At 46.5% G+C, this 23,141-nt stretch overlaps 1 protein-coding gene across 3 annotated transcripts in view; it reads left to right on the top strand.

Moving 5' to 3' along the window:
- Positions 1-23,141, top strand: part of RFX4 (regulatory factor X4) — a 155,861-nt gene that overhangs the window by 127,634 nt on the left and 5,086 nt on the right. For 2 of the 3 annotated variants that reach the window (XM_059404625.1, XM_059404623.1), the window contains 4 exons: positions 5,875-5,994; positions 6,330-6,491; positions 17,603-17,765; positions 19,412-19,550. In XM_059404625.1, coding sequence (XP_059260608.1) covers positions 5,875-5,994; positions 6,330-6,491; positions 17,603-17,765; positions 19,412-19,550 — 584 coding nt within the window. The remainder of the gene's footprint in view (positions 1-5,874; positions 5,995-6,329; positions 6,492-17,602; positions 17,766-19,411; positions 19,551-23,141) is intronic. The other variant, XM_059404624.1, reaches the window with a different exon arrangement.

The raw sequence follows: 23,141 nt of genomic DNA, 5'->3' as shown, positions 1-23,141 counted from the left end.
CTTTAAAAAAATAAAAAAGAAAATATAATTGAGTGTGTGTATATAGTAAGCATATACTAACATATATTAAGTATATATCATAGTATATATAAATACGCACTCATATACCATTCAAAATAGCCAAGGAAACTAAAAAATACCTATAAAATAATTCTAACAAAAATTGTTTGAAGAACTTCAAAGAGAAATTTCAAAAATATTATTGAAATCTACCCTGTTCATGTTTGGAAAGAGTCAACATCAAAGAGATTGTTCTACCAATTAATACACAAATTCAATAGAATTCTAGACCAATTCTTAATTTTTTTCCCTTTGATTTTGACAATCTGATGTTAAAATTCATGTGGAAAGGCAAAATGCCAAGGATAGTAAAGACATTTTGAAGATAAAGAACAAGATGTAGGGTCTTGGTTACCTGATACTGATACTCACATTTGTTATGGACTAAGACAGTGCGGGGCTGTAATGTAGTGAGACTGGTAGAGCCGTGAAACAGAACAGAGGTGCCCAAGACAGACAGATACAAAACTTGTCTTCCCCTCATCAGATCCTCTGTTAAACAAGAGGATTGTATATATAACAGAGATGGCATTAAAAATCAGTGGATTGGGCAAATTTCTTCTGAACAAGCCTTTTTTTGTACAGGACAAGTACAAAAAAAAAAAAAATTAGACCCCTTGTCTACAGCTTCTGAAAGGAAACATCTCAATGGGGGGGAAAAAGACCTTAAACCTTTTGGAAGAAAACAAGGAATGATATCTTTATGATCTTGAAATAGTATATTATTTATTTTAAAAGGCACAAAAAAGACCAATCATAAAATATTTCAAAAATAAATATGTTTGGATTTCAAAATTGTGTTTATTAAGCATACCATAAACAAAGTTAAAAGATAAAAGCCACAGAAAAGAACATATTTTGCAGTGCATATAACAAACAACCTGAATATATAAGAAACCCCTGTAAACAAATTGTTTAAATACTCCAATAGAAATTCACATACCCCAATATTATTCCAATACCCCAAAGGAAAAATGAGCAAAGAATATGAATAGGTGATTCCCAGAAAGGAAAATTTAAGTTGACAATAATCATTTGAAAAGATGTGTACCTTTCTAGTAATTAGGGTAATACCAATTATAAAGAAAATAAGATAACACCTCACACCCTTCAGACGGCAAGGATTATATATATATTTTTTAAGATTTTGTTTATTTATTTGACAGACAAATTACATGTAGGCAGAGAGGCAGGCAGAGAGAGAGGAGGAAGCAGGCTCCCCGCTGAGCAGAGAGCCTGATGCGGGACTCGATCCCAGGACCCTGAGATCATGACCTGAGCTGAAGGCAGAGGCTTAACCCACTGAGCCACCCAGGCACCCCAAGGATTATATTTCATACACTATCAGTAGGATGGTAAAAAATTTTGGTGAGCAATGGAACACCATCTCTTAAGACCGAAGATGCAGGCACTCTTGGACCCAACAGACACAAGAAAAGAGGTACAGAAAATATTCGTAAGAGTCAATTTCCAATAGTGGAAACTTACAAACAACCTAAATTCCATCACCAGGAGAATGGATAAATAAAGTATGGTATATGCGGACAGTGGCCATCGGACTTGAGTTGCGTGCCTCCATGTGGATGGATTATCAAAAGCAAGTAGTAGACTGCTCTGTGAGGTACGATACCGTTTACGTCATGTGTGAAAACAGAAAACAGCACCATATGTTATATATGGGTACATAATTATATGTAGTAAGAGTAGAACAAGTAAATACCAAATTCAAGTCAGCGATTACCTCAGGTTGAATGCCACGAGGCAGAGAAATACAATTAAGGAAAAGAACACAGAGGCTTCATCCTCATCTTCAATTAAAAAACAAATCTGATTCAAACACAGTAAAATACTAAGACGCTATAAAGCCAGGAGTTGAGTACACTGCCATTCATTTTAAAATTCTGTGTACTTTTCTATCTATTTGAAATTGTTCATAAGAAAAGAGAAATGCTTTGATGCTATGAAATGTGTTCAACTACGTTAACACGTTGCAACAGCAACAAAAATCTCCTTTGTCTGTGTCCTAATACCTTTTTCCACAGCAGACTCAAGTGCCAACTCTGTGACTTTAGGCAAGTTGTTTAAAGCCTCTGAGCCTTCATTTCCCCGATTATTAGTTGAAGATAATAATAACGCCTGCCTCACAGTGTTGCCGGAAAGAGAGCTCAGTACAGTGCATATGGTACACGGGGCTTGCGCGTTTGATTGGTTGATCTAACAGATAGTCATTGAGCCTCTATTCTGTGCCTGGCACTGTTGTGGACACTGGGTATGGAGAACAGTTGGGGGAAAAAAAAGATAAACATCTGCATTTATGGAGCTTGTAGTCTAGTGTAGGGAGGCACGTGATACAGGTTATAAAGTACAGGGAACGGTGATAAGCACTAGGGAGAGAAAGCCCAGGGTATTAGCTGTAACTGCCTCTCTCCCGTCTGTCTGTCTGTCTTTGATGTTTCTCTCTTCCTCCCTCCATCCTGCCCCCCCATCTCTTTTTCTCTCTTTCAGTCTTTATTTCCCCCTTTTCACTTTGCCCTCTTTTCCTTGCACTGTTCCCGTGGCCAGCCGCCCCGCCCCGCCCCCCACTGCCAGCACTGAACTATTTGTTGCCCAATTATCTTAATGATTGACTTCTGCTACGCAGGACCCTGTAGCTTTTGTGGAGTCAGGATCTGAGCTTTAGGTTTCTTGTGGACTCAGAGTACTTGGCACAACAGTAGGCAGGCAGCAGTAGCTCTACAAACTCATCAAAAGGTGATTTAGTTGGGTAACTGATCAGAGCCATTAAGGAAGGGACCTTGAAGCTCAGAATCCACACTTGCCCCAGAGTACTGGCCCCCCAGCCTGGATATGATGCTTCTCCCTGTGCGGTCTTGGGTAAATTTCTTCACTTCGTCAGATCTTTGTTTCCTTGTCTATAAAGGAGAAGGGTGTATAGCTGACTTCAAAGGCATCTGCCTGGGATAAAACTGCAACACCCATTTCCATTATCTAGAGTTTTCCATTCTAATTCGTCGCTCCGTGTTTCTATCTTTCTATCCTTATGGACCTAGAGCAACATTGCAGCAAATATTTTTTTCATTTTGAAGACCCTTTTAAGTATTTGATGCTGTCTTTTGACCTCTTTGGCTATATGAGCAAAATGTTTTAAGATCCTACGGGATCTTAAAACCTCAGGAGCAAAAGGGACTTTACAGATAGCAGTAGTTACCATTCAGTAAACATCTAGTGTGTCCTTTTCCTCATTATGGTTAGTACTTCTGTATCCAAAACAAGGAGTTGTACTACCCCCCCTTTTAGAGAGCTATGTTGCCAAATGAGCTGCACAGAATCAGACAGTCTTAGGTTCAAGTCCCAGTTCTGCCAGTTACTAGTTGTGTGACACTGGACACTTATTTCACCTCTCTAGGTCTCAGTGTCCTTCTTTGCAAAAGGAGAGTATCACTCATCTCCTATAGTTGTGATGAGGATTAAGCGTGATAATAAATCTGCATATTTATACAGATCATGAATATGTCATAGAGCAAGGGCTCAAGAAGTGGCTGATTTTGTTGTTAACATTTACTAGGAGTAACTCATCCAGGGTCTAAGTCACTAAGTGGCGGAGCTGGGTGTCAGCCTGGGTGCACTGCTCCAGCGCCTGTGCTGTTACCCACAATGCTGAGTCTCCTCAGTGGTTCATGGGACCCATTTTGGAGAAGTGGATGGAAAGTTGAGTTTTAGAGGCTACATCTCTGACTTAGCACAATCTACTCCTTTCTGAATTTCAAACAGACAGAACACCCTGGGGATGAAGGAAGAATGTGGAAAAAGTATAGGACAGGGACCCTGGCTTGAGCTTTGTGGATACCAGGACCAGAGTTTGGGGCAGGCTCTAAAGAGAGGGGGGATATAAGAGTTGGTGTATGTGACCTGCTGGGCATCCACTGGCCTCAGAGTTAAGCTGAGGATTTTCCTCTATAGTCTTCTGTAAGGGTGTGTGTGTGTGTGTGTGTGTCCATGTGTATGTGCAGAAGCCAGATGCAATTAAAAAGAAAATTGACAAATTCTACCAAGAAGGTGGAATTGAAAAGGAAAAATTGATGAATTCCACCAAGGAGGTTTTATCCAGTTAGCCCCTGACCCCCCGGCCCCCAACACCTTCTGACAAGTATCATGTACTAACCAGCTGTGCACCTGGAGCCATAGCCCTAGCACCCTATTAGTGAGACTTGAAAAGGCACAGCTCCCAACTCAAAGGACCCTTCTGGGACCTGGTCTTTGTGCCATGAGTAGACTGAACTGGATGATCTGTAGGGGACAGGAAACAGATTTGGGGCCAGACCAAACCGAGGCAAATCCCTACATACCGCTAATGGAGGGACTCCTTTCCTGCTCCCTAAGGAAGGACAGTGCCACCTATCCCAGTCTGTGGTAAGGAGGAGATGTGTGTTAAGTGCTCCGTACAGTTTGGGCACATGATAAGCATTCGGTAGACCATGACGGCAACGATGAGGACTATGACTAGGACAGTGATAACAGTCATGGAAGTAATACCAGAGGCTCTAAAAAAGTAAACTAGAGGGAAATGGGAAGAGGAGGTCAGCTGTACATAGGTGGGTGAGAAGTTTTGGACATTTCATGGGTAGCAGAAGAGCCACATGGAGATGTCCCATTGGGAGTTGGAAGCATGGGACTAGAGAAGAAGGCTTGGCCCTTCTGGCTCTGGCTTTCCTGAGGTTTGACTACAGCAGACATGAATCGAGCCTCTCTCACATGTGGATCATTCCACTGGCCATGGTGGCAGCATGACATGAAAGAAAAGATGGTTTTGAAATAATGTGTTATAATAGGAACATAACTACCTTATGGGGTGGTTGTAGAGATTAAATCAGAGGATATGATTTTGAGCACATAAACTGGCCCTTGGAAAGATCCCTGGGGAGGATTGTTGCCATCCCTTTTAATAAACAATCTAAGAATGAAGAATGCTATTTGAGAATACCATACATTCTCAATCTAGTACCTTTTTTTTTTTAAGATTTTATTTATTTATTTGTCAGAGAGAGAGAGAGAGAGAGAGAGAGAGCACATAAGCAGGCAGAGTGGCAGCCAGAGGCAGAGAGAGAAGCAGGCTCCTTACTGAGCAAGGAGCCCGATGTGGGACTCAATCCCAGGACCCTGGGATCACGACCTGAGCCAAACACAGCGGCTTAACCAACTGAGCCACCCAGGCATCCCCTAATACCTTTTCTAATAACCATGTGTTAAACAGATGTCTCAGAAACATTTAAGGAAATAATTCAGTTGTTGCAATTTTTGATTTTCAGTTCTGTTCCCAGAATTATGTCAGGTACATCGGTATAGGGAACTAGAAGGCAAAATCCCTGCCATGGACATCCTTAAAGTCCAGTCGGGGAAATAAGACACACTTGTGGTAGAGATAAAAATGAAAGATTTTTGAACAAAGTGAGTGGTGCCCAGATGAGGATGAGGCCAGTGGTTCGGCAAGGGCTCAGATGGCTCAATGGCATTTGGGCAGACGGCTCAATGGGTGCCATTTTGGAGGAGCCAGATTGAGCAAGGAAAAGACTCACTTGCTACAAAGTATTAGTGACCCTTACCTGATGTCAAGCACTAGCCTAGGCTGAGGATACAGCAAAGAGGAGCAACTTTTGACCATGCGGAGATGATTATGGAGCGGAGAATGAGAGACTTGAGCGGAGCATTGGAGCCCAGTGTACCTGCGGGAGTCCCAGTGTACGGACTGCTGAGCAGGTGGAGGGGTGTACCTGAGCTGCCCTGACTTACCTTTCTGTTCGGATCTTCTCTCATCAGGGTCTTTTCACTTAATTCACCTGATGTTTGATGACTACGTGCTCTACCTGTTAGAATCCCTGCACTGTCAGGAACGTGCCAATGAGCTCATGCGAGCCATGAAGGGAGAAGGAAGCACCGGTAAGCTGCCATTTCCCTGGGAATTGCCCTACTTGGCAACTTGATTTGTATCCTTACTTCCATGTTCTGTGTTTCTTCAGCTCTGTCTTCCAAAGAATTTAGCTATAGTTGGCAGGCCAAGTGGTGTGGAACCAATGATGTCTTCTTCTATAGAGTGGGCACATGCGTGTGTGGAATTGTCTTGCCCGCCATGATGGTGGTGCCCAAATCATCAGAGGGCTTGAAGCAGGGGGTGACATGACACAGATGAGAAAGAATATTCCAATTTTTAAGTCCTTTAAAGACAACTTGCCTTGACCTTTGGTTCTGAGGACCTACCCTTTCTCTACCCGTAGCAGAAGTCCGAGAAGAGATTGTCTTGACAGAGGCCACCCCGCCAACCCCTTCCCCAGTGCCATCGTTTTCGCCAGCAAAATCCGCCACGTCCGTGGAAGTGCCACCTCCGTCCTCCCCGGTCAGCAACCCATCCCCTGAGTACACTGGCCTCAGCACCACAGGTAATGAAAGGCCTCCCGCAGGCTCTGAATGCGGAGTTGGTATTTAAAGCCAGAGCTTTCTGGAAAAACGTTCTTCCCCTCAGCCCCCCCGCCCCTCAAAATGCCAAGTATTTGCCTGGATTTACAGATGCCTTGCAGTTACTCATTTATTCATAGGTACATATTCTTCTTGCTTCTGTTTTCAAGTTGGCAGATGGAGTACATGATAACCGCCACCTTCCCCAACTAAGCCACTGAAATGATGAGAATGAAATGACATAAATTAATACACAGCCAATTCTTTCTTGAAAACAAGAAAGGGAGTTCTCTGTGAACCAGAAATTGAGTGGCAGGCATCTCTGGAAAGTGGGGCAGCCAGAAAGTCATATGCTAAGACATGACAACCATGGCAAGGCGGGGGCGGTAAGCAAGGTGCGGAGGGGTGCTCTGGGGCTCCCGAGGAAGCCGAGACTCCCTCTGGTGGGAGGCCCCGAGGAGGACCTCACACAGGAGTGGCTCTTCACTTTAACTGAGGATGGCGGAGCAGAAGGGCCTTCTAGACAGAGGGCGGTGCGAACAGATGCACAGGGCTGGGGCGTGTGAGGCTTTCTCAGGGCACGGGAGACTTTTCAGTAGGAAGTCCGCGAAGGCATCCTGTGAGGCTGGACATGTAAGCTGCAGTCGCATTCTGAAGGATCTCGAATGCCAAGACACGGTTCGGAAAATTGAGAAGAGGTGATGTAAGGATAATAATAACTAGTTGCTAAGGTCCGGTGTCACTGCGGTAGTTGTCTCACGAGAGATACTTACAGTGTCTCTCACTGCAAGGTTGTGGCGGAGAAGTGAAGGGAGACAAAGCTTAAGTCCCTTGTTCTGGGCACCGCACTCACTCAGCCATACAACAAATGTCCTTAAGACATTGCTCATGAGACTTGTGGAAACGAGACTGTGGCGGTGGCATATTCAGCACGTGTTCACTAGTGTATGATAACACGTTGTGTGTGTGCGCGCGTGCATGTGCCTCCAGAGCAGCTCATGTGGCTGCTGTGGGATCAGAGAAGGTACGAAAGCCAAGAGTGCTTTGCTAATAGTGAGGTTCGATCCAGATAGAAGGGGTTACTCTGATTAATGCCTAGAAGGTGGGGGCGACGGGGAAGCTCTGGATGCCAGAGGAAGCAGCGGTCCTCTCCCTTCCCACCTGAACTCTGGCAGGCAGGAGGGAAGCCAGCAGTAGAGAGGGGACATGCCAAGGCAGTCTTAGAAGCTGACAGAGAACCGACAGGAGAGCAATGGAAGGCAGAGACGACCTTCTGCTAGATGGGCCCTGGGTCGGGCTGGGCCAGCCGAAGCGCCAGTCCTCGCAGAGTGGAGGGCTTCTAAGACTGTGATGATCCGTTCGTCATCTTCCCTTCCAAACCTGCTTAACTGTTCTCCCCGTTACCCAAATCGAAATCTGGGAGTCGGCTTCAACTCTTTCCCTCAGCTCCTGCGTTTGTTAGGTTAAGGTTAGCTAGGGTAAGCTAAGCCACTGTAACAAACAGATCCAAAAGTTCGAGTTAACACAGGAGAGAGCAATTTCGTGCTTACAGACAGTCCTGGCAAGGTGTTCAGGTCGAGAGGAGGCCCTCTTAAATGCAGCCATTTGGAAACACTTGGTCTTTCGGTAGTAGGTTGCACCACACCGCAAGGCAGTGGTTCTCAAAGTGCGGTCTGGGGACCAGCAGTCCCAGCTTCTCCTGGGAACGTCTTAGAAATGCTCGTTATCAGGTCCCATCACAGACCATCTGAATGGGAAACTCTGGGGGCGAGGCCCACAGATTGGCTCACCACGCCTCCCTCCCGGTGACTGGGTTGCACACCAGCTAGAGGCCCACTGCCTTTGGGCTTTGTCAAGTCTGCAACCAGCTGACGGAAAGAGAAGGTGGGTGGGGAGAGGAGAGCGCATGCGCTCAAAGCTGCACCTTCCAGGCCTGCAGGGTGTGCGGGTCCCTTCCGCTTCCATCCCCCCAGCGAGGACTCACTCACAGCGGCTCAGGTAACTGCAGAGAGCAGCTGGGAAACGAAGGCTCCTTTGACCTGTTTCTTCCCCTCCCACCGTCGCCGCGTGTTCAGGTCTTCCCGCACCTCTTGCGGACGTCGAGCGGATTCTCAAGCTGGTGACCTGCCTCTCCTCTTGTCTGTCCACATTCTTGCTGCCCATTGCACTGGTTTCCCTCAAAGTGCAGCGGCCGAGTCCACCACCCCAAACTCGGGCCTGTGAGCAGGCTCGTTCTCCAGTCGCTGCTGGAGCTTACTTTTATCCTAGTTCTACTTAGAATTATTTTCAGAATAGACTAGGGACTAAATCGCATGGTTTTGAAGACCACATAAATAGGGTGAGCTTGCCCTATTTAGGAGGTTGTGTTTTACCCATTCATTCGTTTACGGGTCCATCCGTTTCTCTACCCATTTATCCAATAGCTATTTCTCCGGTGGCTTCTATGTACTAGGAACTTCAGATCCTTGCCTCCTGGGACGATGTTATTTAGAGGTTCGGGATCTGATGGGTGCTAACTAGGGCTGATTTGGGAGCAGGGAAGGGAGGAGCACAAAGGGAGGTCGTGTATCTGGAGGGTCTGTGAAGACTGGATAAGGCGAGAGCAGGTGGTCTGGGCAGAGGGAGGAAGCATTAGTACAAAGACCTGGAGGCAAGAGACAGCATGTCTTTTTCAGAGAAGCTAAAGTATATATCCTAGGAATCTTCTATTAATTCCTTCCCTCAAGTCTCCTTCTCTAGAACTAGCGCTACTCAGGGAATGAGCAGGTGCTTAAGAGCCTATCGGGTGCCTGCCCTCGTGTGCACTGTGCCAGGGGCGGAAACCTGCCAAGGAACTCAACGTCCTTTGTCAGGGACTGCTAAGGAGACTGGATTCTTCAGAGTATTGTGAAGGAAGGGGGTCAAACTGGCATTAGATAGATCTTTGATTTTGCTTTGGGTACACAGCTGGAAAGCGCCCTCACCTTCCATGGGAATTTACATTCCGCCATCACATACATGTTTACATGGATGCACCTGGAATCGGGCTTTGTCTCCACTTTGAGGAGGAAGAACACGCCCCCCCCACCAACGCTCCCATTTTCCCTCCATCCTGGGCTGTTGTAGCTCCTGCTTAGAGGCTTGGGAAGAGGAGCCGTAGGGGAAAGAACCACCTTAGTCACGGGGAGAGAACTCTGAGCCCTGTTCACAGCTCTTTAGCCACTTGGTGGTCCTTGCCAGGCTAGAGCATGGGGCAAGGCAGGAGCCAGGATGGTAAGAAGGGCTCTCAGCCTCACCCCCATACTCCCGGGAGACACACGTGAGCCAATTGGTGACAACGTCCTTATTGTGAAAATAAACAGGGAAACCATGCACACCAGACAGTCGTGCGTTGTGGAGCAGAAGTGGCTTGTGGGGGGGGAACTCTTTGGCAGCGCGTCCAGCCAGGACACTGTGAGGCAAGAAGGGGACAGGAGGGCTGCGAAGGCAGGATGTCCAGAATCTCTTCGTAATTCTCGTCCGGCTAGTGGGTCTGCCTGGCTTTCCTCATAGCACCGTGGAGGCCTCGAGGTGCGGCAGGTGTGACTGTCAGACCCACAGGAATATCGTAAATGTGTTCAGAGATTTCTGTGCAATGTGTTCAAGAGTCATAAAAGTAGCTTCTTAGAAATACAAATGTGAAACAGGTTCTCTTCAGATGATTGTAACCTTTGAAGATTTTGGCACATTCCTGCTTTGTTCTCAGACATCTCCAGGGAGCATTAAAAATGTCATCCTAGATAAAACTATGTGTAATATTTTTCCCAAGCACCACTTTTGAAATATCCCACGGCTAAATTGGACTGGATCTTGGCATGCATGTGGGTCATGGTCTTGGAGGAGACATAAACATAATTTCCTAACAAACAACACGGATGGTTTTATAGATCTTGCATTATAAAACACATGTATCCCTGATATATACCAAAGTATTAGGAAATGTACTATGGTAGGTTTCTTAAATTTGGGGACTTGGGCAAATATTCCATTAACCAATATTGTGAATTGGAAAACAATTATTGTATATCTTATAAAATGCATTCGCCATGTTTCTTTTTTTCTTTTAACAAAAAGTTAACTCAACATATGGTCTTCATGCCCAGTTAATTTTTATTTTCGTCTTAAAATTACTGGCTGATTTATATACCATGACTTTCCAGAAAGTATCTGAAGTGATTAACAATTAAAAAAAAAAAAGAAAGAAAGAAAGAAAAAGCATTTTTTTAAAAAGACCCAAACCAGAAAGTAAGAAATAAAGAAGTGGGGAAAATTAAACAAAACAAACCACCCCTGCTAAAAACAGTTTACTAATACATTAAATGAAATGGTAAGTGACCTAGTTATTTTGCTGGGTCTCTAGCATTTTCTGGATATCATCACTCAGATGTTGTACATATTATCAAGTTCGAGTCAGAGTCAAGGCCAATCAGGTGTCTGCAGCTCTTCCACATATCAGTGTCTCACTGTTGATGGACACTTCCCCATTTTTCAGCTGTGAAAAAGAGAACGGTATTATGTCTGCTTGGTGTGCACAAAGAGAAAATTCATTGCACATAATCTCTTGGCATCCTTGGTACAAGCTCTAGTGAATACAAAGTCCTTTATTATAGATAATGAGTTACGACTTGCTAGGGAAACAGCCGCTCTGCTTATCTATGGCTTTGTGTCGATCTATGTCCGTACCTACATGTATTTCTAAAAGTGTTTTCTTAGGACTGTTTTCATTAATTGTTTTTAAAGGGATGGAGGGGGGTGTGGAAGAAAGTGAAAGGAAAGGATATGAGGCACCTAACATGGAACCCGATACTGGCTGATTTTGATTGGGCACGTTCAAGTCTACAGCAAGGCCATAATAGGTGACTGGGTAAAGGTTTCCATTTCAACAGATTTCCACAAGGTGAAAATCTAACCCATTTATCTGTTTTCTTCCCTTTGTGAGCTTGCCGCCTCACTCTTGGCCCAGCAAAGGTCAGAAACCTTCATTTTTGTTAAGGGAAAGTGGCTCTTTTCCTCCTCAGGGGCGTGGCAGGTGGTGCCACACCAACCAGCCCACTTAACATGACATTGGGCTGCAATTCTTTAATGTCATTTAACGCAAACTGTAAAGCTCCCACTCCATCCCTCTGAGGCCTCGGAAGGGCTCGAAGACCTGGTTTATGATGTCATTTGAAGTATTCCCTCCTTTAGCAATGACAATAAAAGTTAACTATTAAACGCGTGTTTTCACCTTCCCACCATGGTTTCCCTGTGCAACAAAACCGGCAAATTAAATCACTGAGATTCTAGGATCCCTATAGAAATAAAGGCAGATTCCCTACAAATGGCCTGAGCTGTAGAACATCTGGCCTGCCCAGCTGCATTTTCTCTCCGGCGGTTGAGGATGTAACAAAGCTAACTGGCCCCTACTCTTTCCAAATAACAAAAGCTCAGTTATGCCGAGGGGAGCTAAAAGGAATGGGCCACGGGGGCCACCGCGTCTCCGCCCCAGAGCCCATGATGACTCATGGACACATCCTCAAGTTGTCCCTGCCAGCGAAGGCCTCCTCCTCCAGCCCTGCTGCTTCCTCTGTCGACAGGAATGGAATTAGGAAACATAAGCTGGGCCTGAAAACAAATTGCTGAATCTCTTCTTGACTTCACTTCATCGGGTCTTGGCTTGGTGCTGAGGCCTCTGGAGTTGCTCATTCATTTTCCTGTTGACTTCTTCTAGGCCTCATCTGTGTGGTGTCCTGGGGGCACAGAGTGATAAGAACAGGCAGAGGTGCTGACTTCGTGATACTTAAATCCTAGTGGGTAAGGGGATTCAATCCAGAAGTAAACTACCAGGTCAATAAACCATTTCAAACGCTCATAACAAGAATGAGAGTGTGCTAGGAAATGGTCAGAGGAGGCCTCTCCGACCCGGAATATCAGAAAGGGTCAGCCACATAAAGTCTGGGGAGAGGGAAAGATCATTCTAGGTCATAGGGAACAGCATGGGCCCAGGCCTGAAGCAGAGAAGAGCCTGTCATCGTGAGGACTGACTGCTGTGGCTACCTAAGCGGAAAGTGGCAGCCAGGGAAACTGCGGAGGGAGGCAGGTCCAGAGGCCGAACCAGCATCTCTCTCTGGGAAAGGATCCCGGTCAGCTCTGTCAATGAGATTTTGGCCAGGGAGCTACTGATAAAGTCACCCGAACAGCTGAGGTTTTCAACTTGAGCAAGTATTCTCCTTAAGCACTGTTCCCTGGAGGATGGGTAGCCGGTGGGGTGAATATACCTATGAAGTCTTTTCCTGTCTCAGTGTTGAAGGTTATACCAAATGTTTGCTTCGTAGCAAATGCTGTAAGAGGACACTGTTCAAACAGAATTTTCTGTGATAATGGCAATTTTTTTTTTTTTTTTTAAATCTGAGCTAACCAAAGCAGTAGATGCTGAGCACACAGGGCTACTGAGCACTTAAAAGGTGGCTAGTGCAATGAAGGAACTGAATTTTTTTTTATCATATTTTGTTTTAATTAGTTTAAATTTTAAGAGCCATCTGTGGCCTGTGGCTACTGTCTAGGCAGCTCCGGAATCTAGACATACTTAAGGGAGCTTATTTTTCAGGAAGGTACTAACAAAAGGCTTAGGTTAGATCAAAACCTGAGCAACATCTGTGATGGTTCATAGAATCCTTGCAGGGGGAAAAGGTTCAAACAGTTTAGGTCAAGATCTGAAGGAAGGCTACGGCCAGGTAGCCTGAAAAGTAGCCTGAATTTTCTCAAGTCTGTACCAAATCCTTACAACCTCTGATCTTGACGGGCCCGCTACACGCAGTGTGCGTGACCGGAGGCAGTGGCTTAGAGAACCTTGCGACTCAAGAGTGTGGTCCATGGACCAAGAGCATTACCATCATTTAGAAGCTTGTTATAAATGCAGAATTGCTAGCTCAGCTCCCAGCCTGCTGAATCAGAATTTGCCTCTTAACAAGATCTCCAGGGATTCAAAGGCACATTCAACTGTGAGAAGCCGCTGCTGTTGTGGAAAGGCTTTGGAGTTGGGCAGGATCTGGGTTCAAATTTGAGTGAGTCTTGGGCCACAACTGTCTCACCTGCGAAAAGGAGGTAAGACCACCTACCTCAAAAGGTCATTGCCAAAATTCAGTGAGTTAGTGTATTAAAAAGGAAAGTAGCTTGAGGTCTGGTTTATGTTGGATGATTAATCATTCATTCCTTCATTTATTCAACAGATTATTCTTGACTACCTGTTTTATTCCAAGCCCACTTCCTAGCCTCTGTTTAAAACCCCCTCCAGGAAAAATGACAACAGTAACAAAAACACAGGGAAGAAAAACATTTTGTTGGGGATGGGAAGGAAAGAAAATCTTGCTCTCCCACAGTTTTAATACTAGAACATGGACAAAACTTAACTTTATAGGATTCTTGGATCTTTTGGGATCTTTATGGATTCTCAAAGCCAAGGGGATTTTCTCCACAATCCTCAGACTTTTAACTAAGGATGAGTGTCTAGGGAGGGAAGAATAAGAGATGTGGGAATTAGGCACATAGGGAAGGTTTGTTGTTGTCTTGCCAAAAAGTAAAAAGCATGAGAGCGGTCTTAAAAATTAAGCACAAACTGTGAACCACACACATTTTCTTTTATTAGTTTCCTGAAAAGAGCAGCAGCAGCCGCTCTCCCTGGAGGCCCCACTGATAGGACAGGAAATGTAAGGGGTGTTCTTTTCTAGGCCCCAGGCAAAAAGGGTTTCTCACCGGAGCCTGTAGGTGTTGCTCTGCTAAAGCCTGCTTGAGTGGGTCTGTTCGATGGCTGGCACATGGCCATCTAGGGGTTTTGTTTCCCAGACCACAGGAGCCCATTTTTCCAAGAGTTCCTCTAGCTTTTTGTTTGATAACGTCTATTTCTAGCAGCATTTATTCCTTCAACAACAACTTCTATGAAACAAATATTTACTGAACACCTACTATTTGGCAGGCCCTCTGCTGGGGATACAGAGATGAATAAGGAACAGTTGCTCCACTCCAGGGGCTCAGACAAAAGTAACTTCCACTGCATTCCCTCAGGTGATGGCTGTTATCACCACTGTGTCTTCCTGTTGCTGGGTGGGGTGGAAAAAGAGAAAATCTTTTGGCGAGGTCCCAGGGGCTTGAAGGGTTAATTACGTGTTTGCTGTGGCTGGTTCCTTGTTCTCCTGTACTTCCCACCCTTCTCCAATTCTATCTCCAATTGTAAAATTTGTTTAGTATATGTTAATAATGTTTTTCTTTTCACAGAGGTAGTGTACATTCATTCTAAAAAAATACAGATAAACAAAATGAAGAAAATGTTTTAAAGCCTTTCTCAATCCCACTGCCTAGAGATCACCCGTTTTAATAAAAAGGATCTTTTTAAAAATTATAACTAATATAATTTCATATGAAGCACAAAATATAGAGGAGGGCAATCAGGCATAATCCAGTCTTCTGGGGCATGATCATTTTGGAATTTTGTCTTTCCAGTCTCCTTGCAGTCGCTATAAATGATACCTAACAGATAGCCTGCTAAAGTCATTATCTCCTTGTATGTGATGTACATGTGCAAACCAGGAAGGGGTACTTTTAGGCACCCTGGTGAATAAGAACATCTATGATTTTATGGGAAAAAAACGTGTTTAGAAGTTTGGTATAATTAGCTCAATTTCTGCTGCTGTTCAAATTTCACCCCGGTGACAGAATCTGACCCAAGAAAAGTGTCTTTCTTCCCTGTCATCTGAAATGGGACACAGAGAAATCTCTACTTTAAGAAAGTCCAATACAAGATTCCTAGTGAATTCACAGGGAAGAGTGCGTGAATATCGTCGAGAGCCTCCCCCATGCCAAGCTCATGTCAGTTAACTCTCACCACAGTTCTGCAAAATAGCTATTATCATGCCTGTTTTACAGATGATGAAAGAAAATTTCAGAGGCTCGCCCAAGATCTTCCAGCCAGTACTCAGCAGGACTAGACCCCAGAGCGGAGAGGCAGTTGGTAGAGAGAATGAAAAGCCTATGCCAGACTGGGGTTCAGAGCCCCACTGGTCCCACCCACGGGGACCTCGGGCAAGTTAATCAATCTGAGTTTCCCTGAACTGGACTTGAGTGTGATGCCACTAGCCTGAAGGGCGGACCTAAGGAACAGTCCTGAGAATCAAGTGTGGAGTCCACAGTAAGGGTGTTGTGGGGGTCACCCTTGGGCAAGTCCCAGTTGTCTTTTACAGGGGCATCTGAAAGAAATTCCTGTTTGACAGGTGACTCCTGAGCACCTTGTTTGCTATCTCATGGCTTCCAACTTGTCAGGTTTCCCTGTGGCCTGGTTTCCTGGAAAATCTCTGAGCCCAGGTTAAGGCCCATCTCTACGAAGAGTTAGAGTGGACACATTTAGCCTTACTCCTGTTTCGCTCCAGTTTTAATTTCTTTGTTCACTCCCACATTTGCATGATTTTCTTGACTCCTTTGTATTCCTAAGCGCTCTCTTACATTCTTTCAGATTTAACCTTCTGTTTCCTCATCTGTGAAGTGGGGGTAGTATTTTAAGGGTATCTGTAAGGCACTTAGCACAGGTGCCTGGACCATATTAGATGCTCAATAAATGGTGTGTCCTTCATGCTCTTGGAATAAACCTTTGTCCCTTCATTTAAAAGGGGCGCTATTTGCATTCTGAAAGATTCTCTGGTTTACAAGAGAGTTCAATACAGAGTTCTTTTAATAATAAATATGTTCAAAGTCAGACTCCATTTTCACTTGCCTTCCAGAGTACCCCTCAGTGAACCGGTCTGTAATTGGCAAAGGGCTGGCCCACCAGCTCCTCCTTCTACCTGCTCCACTCCAGTGTTGCTACTCGTGTGCTATCTGCAAAGTCCTTGGGACAGAAGGGACGGCATTCTTCAGTGAAAACCGTTCCTTCAGCTTCCCTCAGGGATGTTAGGATAGAAAAGATCTGCTGCAGAAAACAGAACTAAAGCACCAAGTTTTACTTCCCCTTAAGAATGGCCTCCCATAACCAGTTCTTCAATTTTCCCTGTACCTGCAAGGGGCTGTTCAATTCTAGCCCCCCCCCCCATCTCCTACAATAGGTTTCCTTATTTCCCCTGATCAACATTTTGAAATTTATCAGAAATTGACAAGTGTATCATTTAGTGATTTCTTAAATTACCATTTTTATAGTCTAACCATCTCGTAAAATTCCTAAGCATCTTGAGGGTTTTAAAGTTTGTCAATTTCCCTTCCCAATCCCTAGCACTTTAAAGATATCCAATTAAAAAGTAAGTTAATGGAATTAGTAATATGTATGGAATAGGTCACCGTGAAGGTCACTGTCTAATAATCTTCAAAAAGACCTGGGCAGGCAGAGCCCAATAATCTACTTAGGGCTACTTAGAGCAGTTTGTTGGCTCTCTGACACCTGGTTAGTTGAGTGTTGAGAAGTTACTTAGCTGTGCTTCTCTGAGCTTTCTTTTGTCCTCTCTCCTTCCTTCCCTCTTTCCTCTCCCTCCTCTTCTTTTTAAAATGTTTATTAAAAAATTTGGGGCCACCAGCCTCTGTATCAAGCACCAGCGTTCCAACAGGGGCCAAAACAGACAAGACCCTATCCTCATGGAGCTTCTAGTTGATAGGGGATAAGCATTAAGTAAATCACATTCATGAATGGGAGTAAGATGACAAATTATTGTAGACACCACAAAAGACTATAGTGAGGTAGGGGATCAGACTCCGTCTGGGGTTAGGATAAGGGGTTAGTATCTCAATAGAGCTTCTCGCTATTGAGTTAAGAGGAATGAGTGGAAACTAAGGGAAGAATACAGTTTCAGGCAGCAGAAAGAGCATGTGCAAAGGCCCTGTGGTGCTGGGAATTGTGGTTCTCTGGGAAAAAAATGAAAGAAATCTATTGTGGCTAGATCAGAGAGAACAAAGGCGGGGGTAGGGGATGCTTCTCATGAGGTCAACTAGGACAGAGACACATGTTCTGTAAAGATTTTGACTTTCAGCTGTTTAAAGAGCTTGGGAGGAAGCCACTAAAGTGTTCTAAGAATGGGGCATGGAGGAACTGCGTGAGTGACGTACATGTCTTAATTTGTCTCTGCAGGAGCAATGCAGTCATACACGTGGTCTCTGACCTATACGGTGACAACGGCGGCAGGGTCCCCAGCGGAAAACTCCCAACAGCTGCCCTGTATGAGGAGTACCCATGTGCCTTCTTCCTCCGTCACACACAGGATACCAGTTTATCCGCACAGAGAGGAGCACGGGTAGGCGAACTGCCTGAGATGCCATTGGATTTTTATATTTGGGGTCACTTAGCAGCTGTTTTCTCAAAGGGCAGGAGGAGTACTGTCCTCTGCAGGCACTCAGTACCATCCTGAGTATAACAGACTCTTGCAGTCCCCACGGGGCCCTGGAGGTGGGCATTAGCAAGCCCATTTCCCAGATGCAGAAACTGAGATGATGGCTCAAGTTCAGTCCCTCGGGGTCACACAGCTGATAGATGCAGGGCCCAGACTGAGCATCTGTCCTGTCACATCCAAAGCCTGTATTCTTCCCTCTCTTCTGCTTCAGAGCCCCTGCAGTTTCCCCAGGCTCGTAGAGCCTTGTGGTAGGCCCAGGCCTCCTGTGACTGGATTAGAGGAGGGCTTCCCCACCTGAGGGCTGAAGGTCTCTGGACAGCGGCAGTTGTTAAGGGGGCTCAGGGAACCCCCATGGGTTCTACTGGTGCTTTGTGCCCAAAGAAATAAGTCATTGATTTTGCTCATTTTTTCCCCAAATCTCTGTTGGGGAAAAAATGTTGTTGCTGTGATGAATGAACCACAAGTCCATTAAGAGGTGTTACCTGAAAGCAGAGGAGCTTCTTGTCATCATGCAGTGTCTTCATCAAAAGACACTAATCCTAGAATGTCTAATGTGCAGTCATCTGAAAACTACATGACATTAAAGGGCCCTTATTCTCAAGAAGGCGAGATTCTGCCACATGGGTACTAGGAGGTGTTTCCAGCAGAGCAGCTGTGCGGGACACAGGAGGCGACCCCCTCAGGTGTCGTCCACATGGTGGCCCAGCAAAACCCAGCAAGACGCCAACCCCGAGGCTGGACGTCGGCCTGGCTACTGGCTGGCTGACTCCAAGATCTGTCCCCAGGGTCAGGTCCTCCTGACCTTTATTTTCTCAGGGGATCTCTTAGGATATCTTTCCACGCCTTTAGAACAGACTCTGAAAATGGTTTCAGGAAGCCTTTTGATTCTGGGGCAATGGCAGAAGAAACACCCACGTGGTCTTAGGTCTGTGTTTTTGCTAAGGAGATGTTATTAGGAAGAACAGTGATAAGAATATCCTGTATTTCATAGGACTTTCTATCTTATAGAGGGTTTTCACATATCTGACCCTCAGAATAACCAGGGCCAGCATTTTTACATAAGTGAGAAATAAGGCTGCGGGTTGCCCAAGGCTCCCACAGCTAGAAAGGGGCAGAGGCAGGCTCTCTGGCACCTGGGTGAGCGGCCCATGATGCATCTCCCGTGGGGCCTGGACGATACAAAACATAAATCCCCAAGTAATTTCTTCTTTCTTTCCTATTTGACTTCAGGCTATAATATGGGGCTTTCCAACAGAACAGGAGTAGAAGTTTCTGTCCCTAATTATGTTTTGCTCTGGGCTGCCTTTCATTCCCTGAGCGCGCTCCAAATGGTAAGGGAGGTGTGCCGAGGAGAGAAGGAAAATCAGCCTGGGAGTTTAAACCCACAACAGGGTGGCGATGGTAAGAACCAAAAAGAAGGAGAAAAATGGAAAAGAAGAAAGAAGACCAAAAAGGAAAGAAAAAAAGATGAGGTTGATTTTTGGAGGCATGAAAGTGATCCGCCAGCCCCGCCCTGACTCCCACTCTTCACTGTGTTTCCTGCGTTTCAGATACACGGGAAGCTACAACTATGGGAGCTACGGCAACCAGCACCCTCCCCCCATGCAGAGCCAGTACCCGGCCCTCCCCCACGACACGGCCATCTCTGGCCCGCTGCACTACGCCCCTTACCACAGGAGCTCCGCACAGGTGAGTCCACGGTCCTGCTTGCTGGCCTGCCCGGGCCTCGAGTCCCTTGGTGGCAGGTCTAGTCAATTTCACACAGTTAATAGGTACCTTCTGTATACCACACGTGTCTGTCACCAAGGAGAGGGGAGGATCCTTTCCTCAGGGTCACGTCCACCTTTTGGTGGCTGCCCACTGAAGTGGGTGCTCGGCCACTATTCAGGCTCCACTCCCTCTTGCCACGTGGGTGCACACCACCTGTCTTTGGTTCCGTCCTCTCTAATCCCAGGATCCAGTCAGCCGCCGTGTCTGCTGCCCTATCTCAGGCAGCCGCCCACACACGGGATCAGCCATCTTGCTGGTGGCGGCCCTCGTCGAGTCCTGTCAGGACGGTCACCTGGCAGCATTCTAACTGGTCTCTGGGTCTCATGTCTGTTCCTTTCCAGTCTGATCCACACACACAACCTCACCAGAAGAATGTTCCTGAAATGAACCCTATATCAGATTGTTCTCAAGCCACACACTTCCTTTGGCTCTTCACTTGTCTAACAAACCAAACCAACCCTCTGTGGCCTGTGGTGAATGGAACTTGTGGTTGCACCTCTAACGCCAGTGTTGGGCCCTCTGCTTGTCTCAGACACTTCCTGTTGCTCTGGCTTCAAAGGCAGTTGGTCTCCAGTTCTATTCAATTCTATATCCTCAACAGCTCTGCACCCCGCACTGTCCTTGCCTCAGCTCGGGGCTAAGCTAAATGGTGACAAAATCCTCCCACCGGTCTCTGTGTCACTGAACCTGCCCCTCTCTGGCCCATCCTCTAGACTGCAGCTGGAGGAGTCTTTTGGAAAAAACCCGACGGGCCATTAACACTCTCCCTCTTTTGACGTCATCGCATTCAGAGTCACATTCAGATCTCTTGTCTCTTATGACATGTTACCTTACGACGTGTCTTAGCATGTCTTAAGACTTGTTACCATCAGGCTTTTGCCTGCCTCTGTGGCTGACCAGCCACCCCACTCCATTTCCTCCAGACGTGCCAACCCCTGTGCTGTTCACAGATGCTCTTCTCCCAGGGTAGGACTTTCTTTCCCCAGACTTGGGCGTGTTGTTCAGGAGCCACACTTATCTCTGCAGCGCCTTCTGACACCAGTCCTTCCTTCCTCCAGGACCTTATGAGGTCCCACTGCTCTAGACTCACACAGCGCCTCACGCCCTGTTATCATCACTGACTTCTCTGACTCCTGCAGGAGACCCCAAAGCAACTCGAGGGCCAAAAAGTAAGTCTGGTGTCCTTGGGTCACAAACCCTGGCACCTGTCGAGAGCCACAGCTACCTCTGACTGAACACTTGTCATAGGCTAGGCACCATCCTGAGCACTTTACACATCGTCACGGTAATGTGTGCAGAACCTCCTGCCTGAGGATCTGAACCCAGGCAGTATGACCCCGTGTGTCCAAGCTCCTACACGTGGCCCTCTGCCCCCTCTCCTGTGCCAGCATTCACTAAGAGTTTCTGGAACCAGTGAGACAGGAAGTGAGGCATCACAAGCAACGGGAGTGCAGAGGACCCTCACTCCATGCTGTGGGGGGACGGGCAGCCAGGCAGGCAGGATGGAGCACGGCTCGAGGCGGGGAGTACTCAGGATAAACTGGAAAGGGGCCCAGTCTAGGCAGGGAGCTCTGCTGCGGAGCACTTGTGGGAGTCTAGAAGAGAGATGGCAGGACCCGAGCAAGGGTGGAGGCCAGGATTGCATCAGCTGCCAGCCCGAGGACCAGCCTCGGAGGGGAGGCACTGAGGAGCCTGTATCCACAATACACGGGCACTCGGGGCAAACAGGCCTCTGTTTTGATTTCCATCTGCAGTACCAAGGGAAGCCCCAGTATAATCCCCAAACAAGCCAAGAAGTTGATTCCACTAAACCATCACCTGGGGCATTCATTATAGGTCTCCCAACTGCGTCACGCAGAGAAGCTGGTTCCTGAGGTCCTGCTTCCCTTGGGAGCAGAGTCTGTGCTCCTCACTGTGATCTGCAAGATGCCTCCGAGCTGCTCTGAGGCCAGCTCACATTGAACAGAAGCAGCTCACGTGGGCCTTCACTCACTCACTCATTCATTCATTCACTCCTCAAATGATTGTGGGATGCTGGCTGTGTGGCAAGTGGGCGCCAGTCTCTGATCAGACAGTGGAGAAAGGGACAGAAGCGCACCTGCCCTTGGAGAGCTTAGGCTCCAGTAGAAGACAGTCATCTAAGCCGCAGTGGCCAGATCAAGCTCAAGTCCTAAGCCGCAGTGGCCATCATTGTCCTCCCTCTTTCCTCCCGCCCTTGTCTTTCCTCGTGAAATTTCAGGGGTGATATCTTTAAAGCCATGGCCATAAAAAGAAACCAGGGTCTCCTAAAGGCCCATGTGGTCCCTGGTGATCAATGATAGGTCTGCAGCTTCCACTTCTGTGGAAGCCACAGAAGTCCCCGAACGGAGCACTATCATTTAATAGCAGCTCTGAATCAAAGGACCAAGGACTAATTGAAAGCCCACGGAGGAGCCCTTTGAATCCAGACGAGGGGTGAGAGGTGACAGGGCCGGGCAGCACCATGCCCTCCGCCCCTCTGACAAGGCCTTTTGACAACCTCTGACCCCCACCACACACTCACATTCTGTGCTTGAAGGGTTATGCCTTAGCCTCCATTTGTTAAGTGGGGTGAGAAGTTAATTATATCACCTCTCTACCCGAGTTGATTGGGGGTGTGTGTGGCCAGTACAACACAAAGAATCCTTTGTTTTTTCATTAGCATTTATGCATCAAGTCCTGTTGTAGACTCTTGCAAATACACACTCTCACTTAATTCTCATAGCAACCTGAGGAAGAAGGCAGTTTTCTCCAGTTTCTAAAGATGAGGAGATGGCCTCATAAGGTAATTTGCCCCAGCTTATGCATCCAGTAAGCAGCAAAGCAGACTCAAATGCAAATTCTCCAGCTCTGAACCCCAAGCCCGGGGCCATGAACACTACCCCCAATGTGTTTTTGGAGGGTAGATGTGAATTCAAGAAGTTACTGCAACTATTCCCAGTCAGTTTCAAGGGACCAAAGAGAAGAATCCCCTACCCTAGACTCCCTCTTTCTTTCTTCCTGTGGTACTCTGGTTTAACGTTGAGCATAGAGGGGAAAACCCACCGCAGGGCTGATTAGTGCCTAAGAACTGAATATCACACTTCATTATATCAGACTCACTGGGGAAAAGATCATTCTGAACTGGAGAAAAACCACAATTCTAGAACACGGTTAAGGAACGCAGGTGGCCATCAGCACTAGAGTAACTAAAACCAATCTCGGCAAATGAACGCCCGTCTTCAAGACGAATGCAGTGTGTCCGGGAAGTGGCCCCATCCTGCGTCCCAGCCCCAGCGGGTGTATGCTCGGAATAATCAGAACCCACTTTTTTTTTTTAAGATTTTATTTATTTATTTGACAGAGATCACAAGTAGGCAGAGAGGCAGGCACAGAGAGAGAGAGAGGAGGAAGCAGGCTCCCTACTGAACAGAGTGCCCGACGCAGGGCTCGATCCCAGGATCCCGGGATCAGGACCTGAGCTGAAGGCAGAAGCTTTAACCCACTGAGCCA

This window comes from Mustela nigripes, chromosome 6 (genome assembly GCF_022355385.1).
Source record: "Mustela nigripes isolate SB6536 chromosome 6, MUSNIG.SB6536, whole genome shotgun sequence".
NCBI classification, from domain to species: Eukaryota; Metazoa; Chordata; class Mammalia; order Carnivora; family Mustelidae; genus Mustela; species Mustela nigripes.
This window is presented reverse-complemented; position numbering and strand designations above follow the sequence as displayed.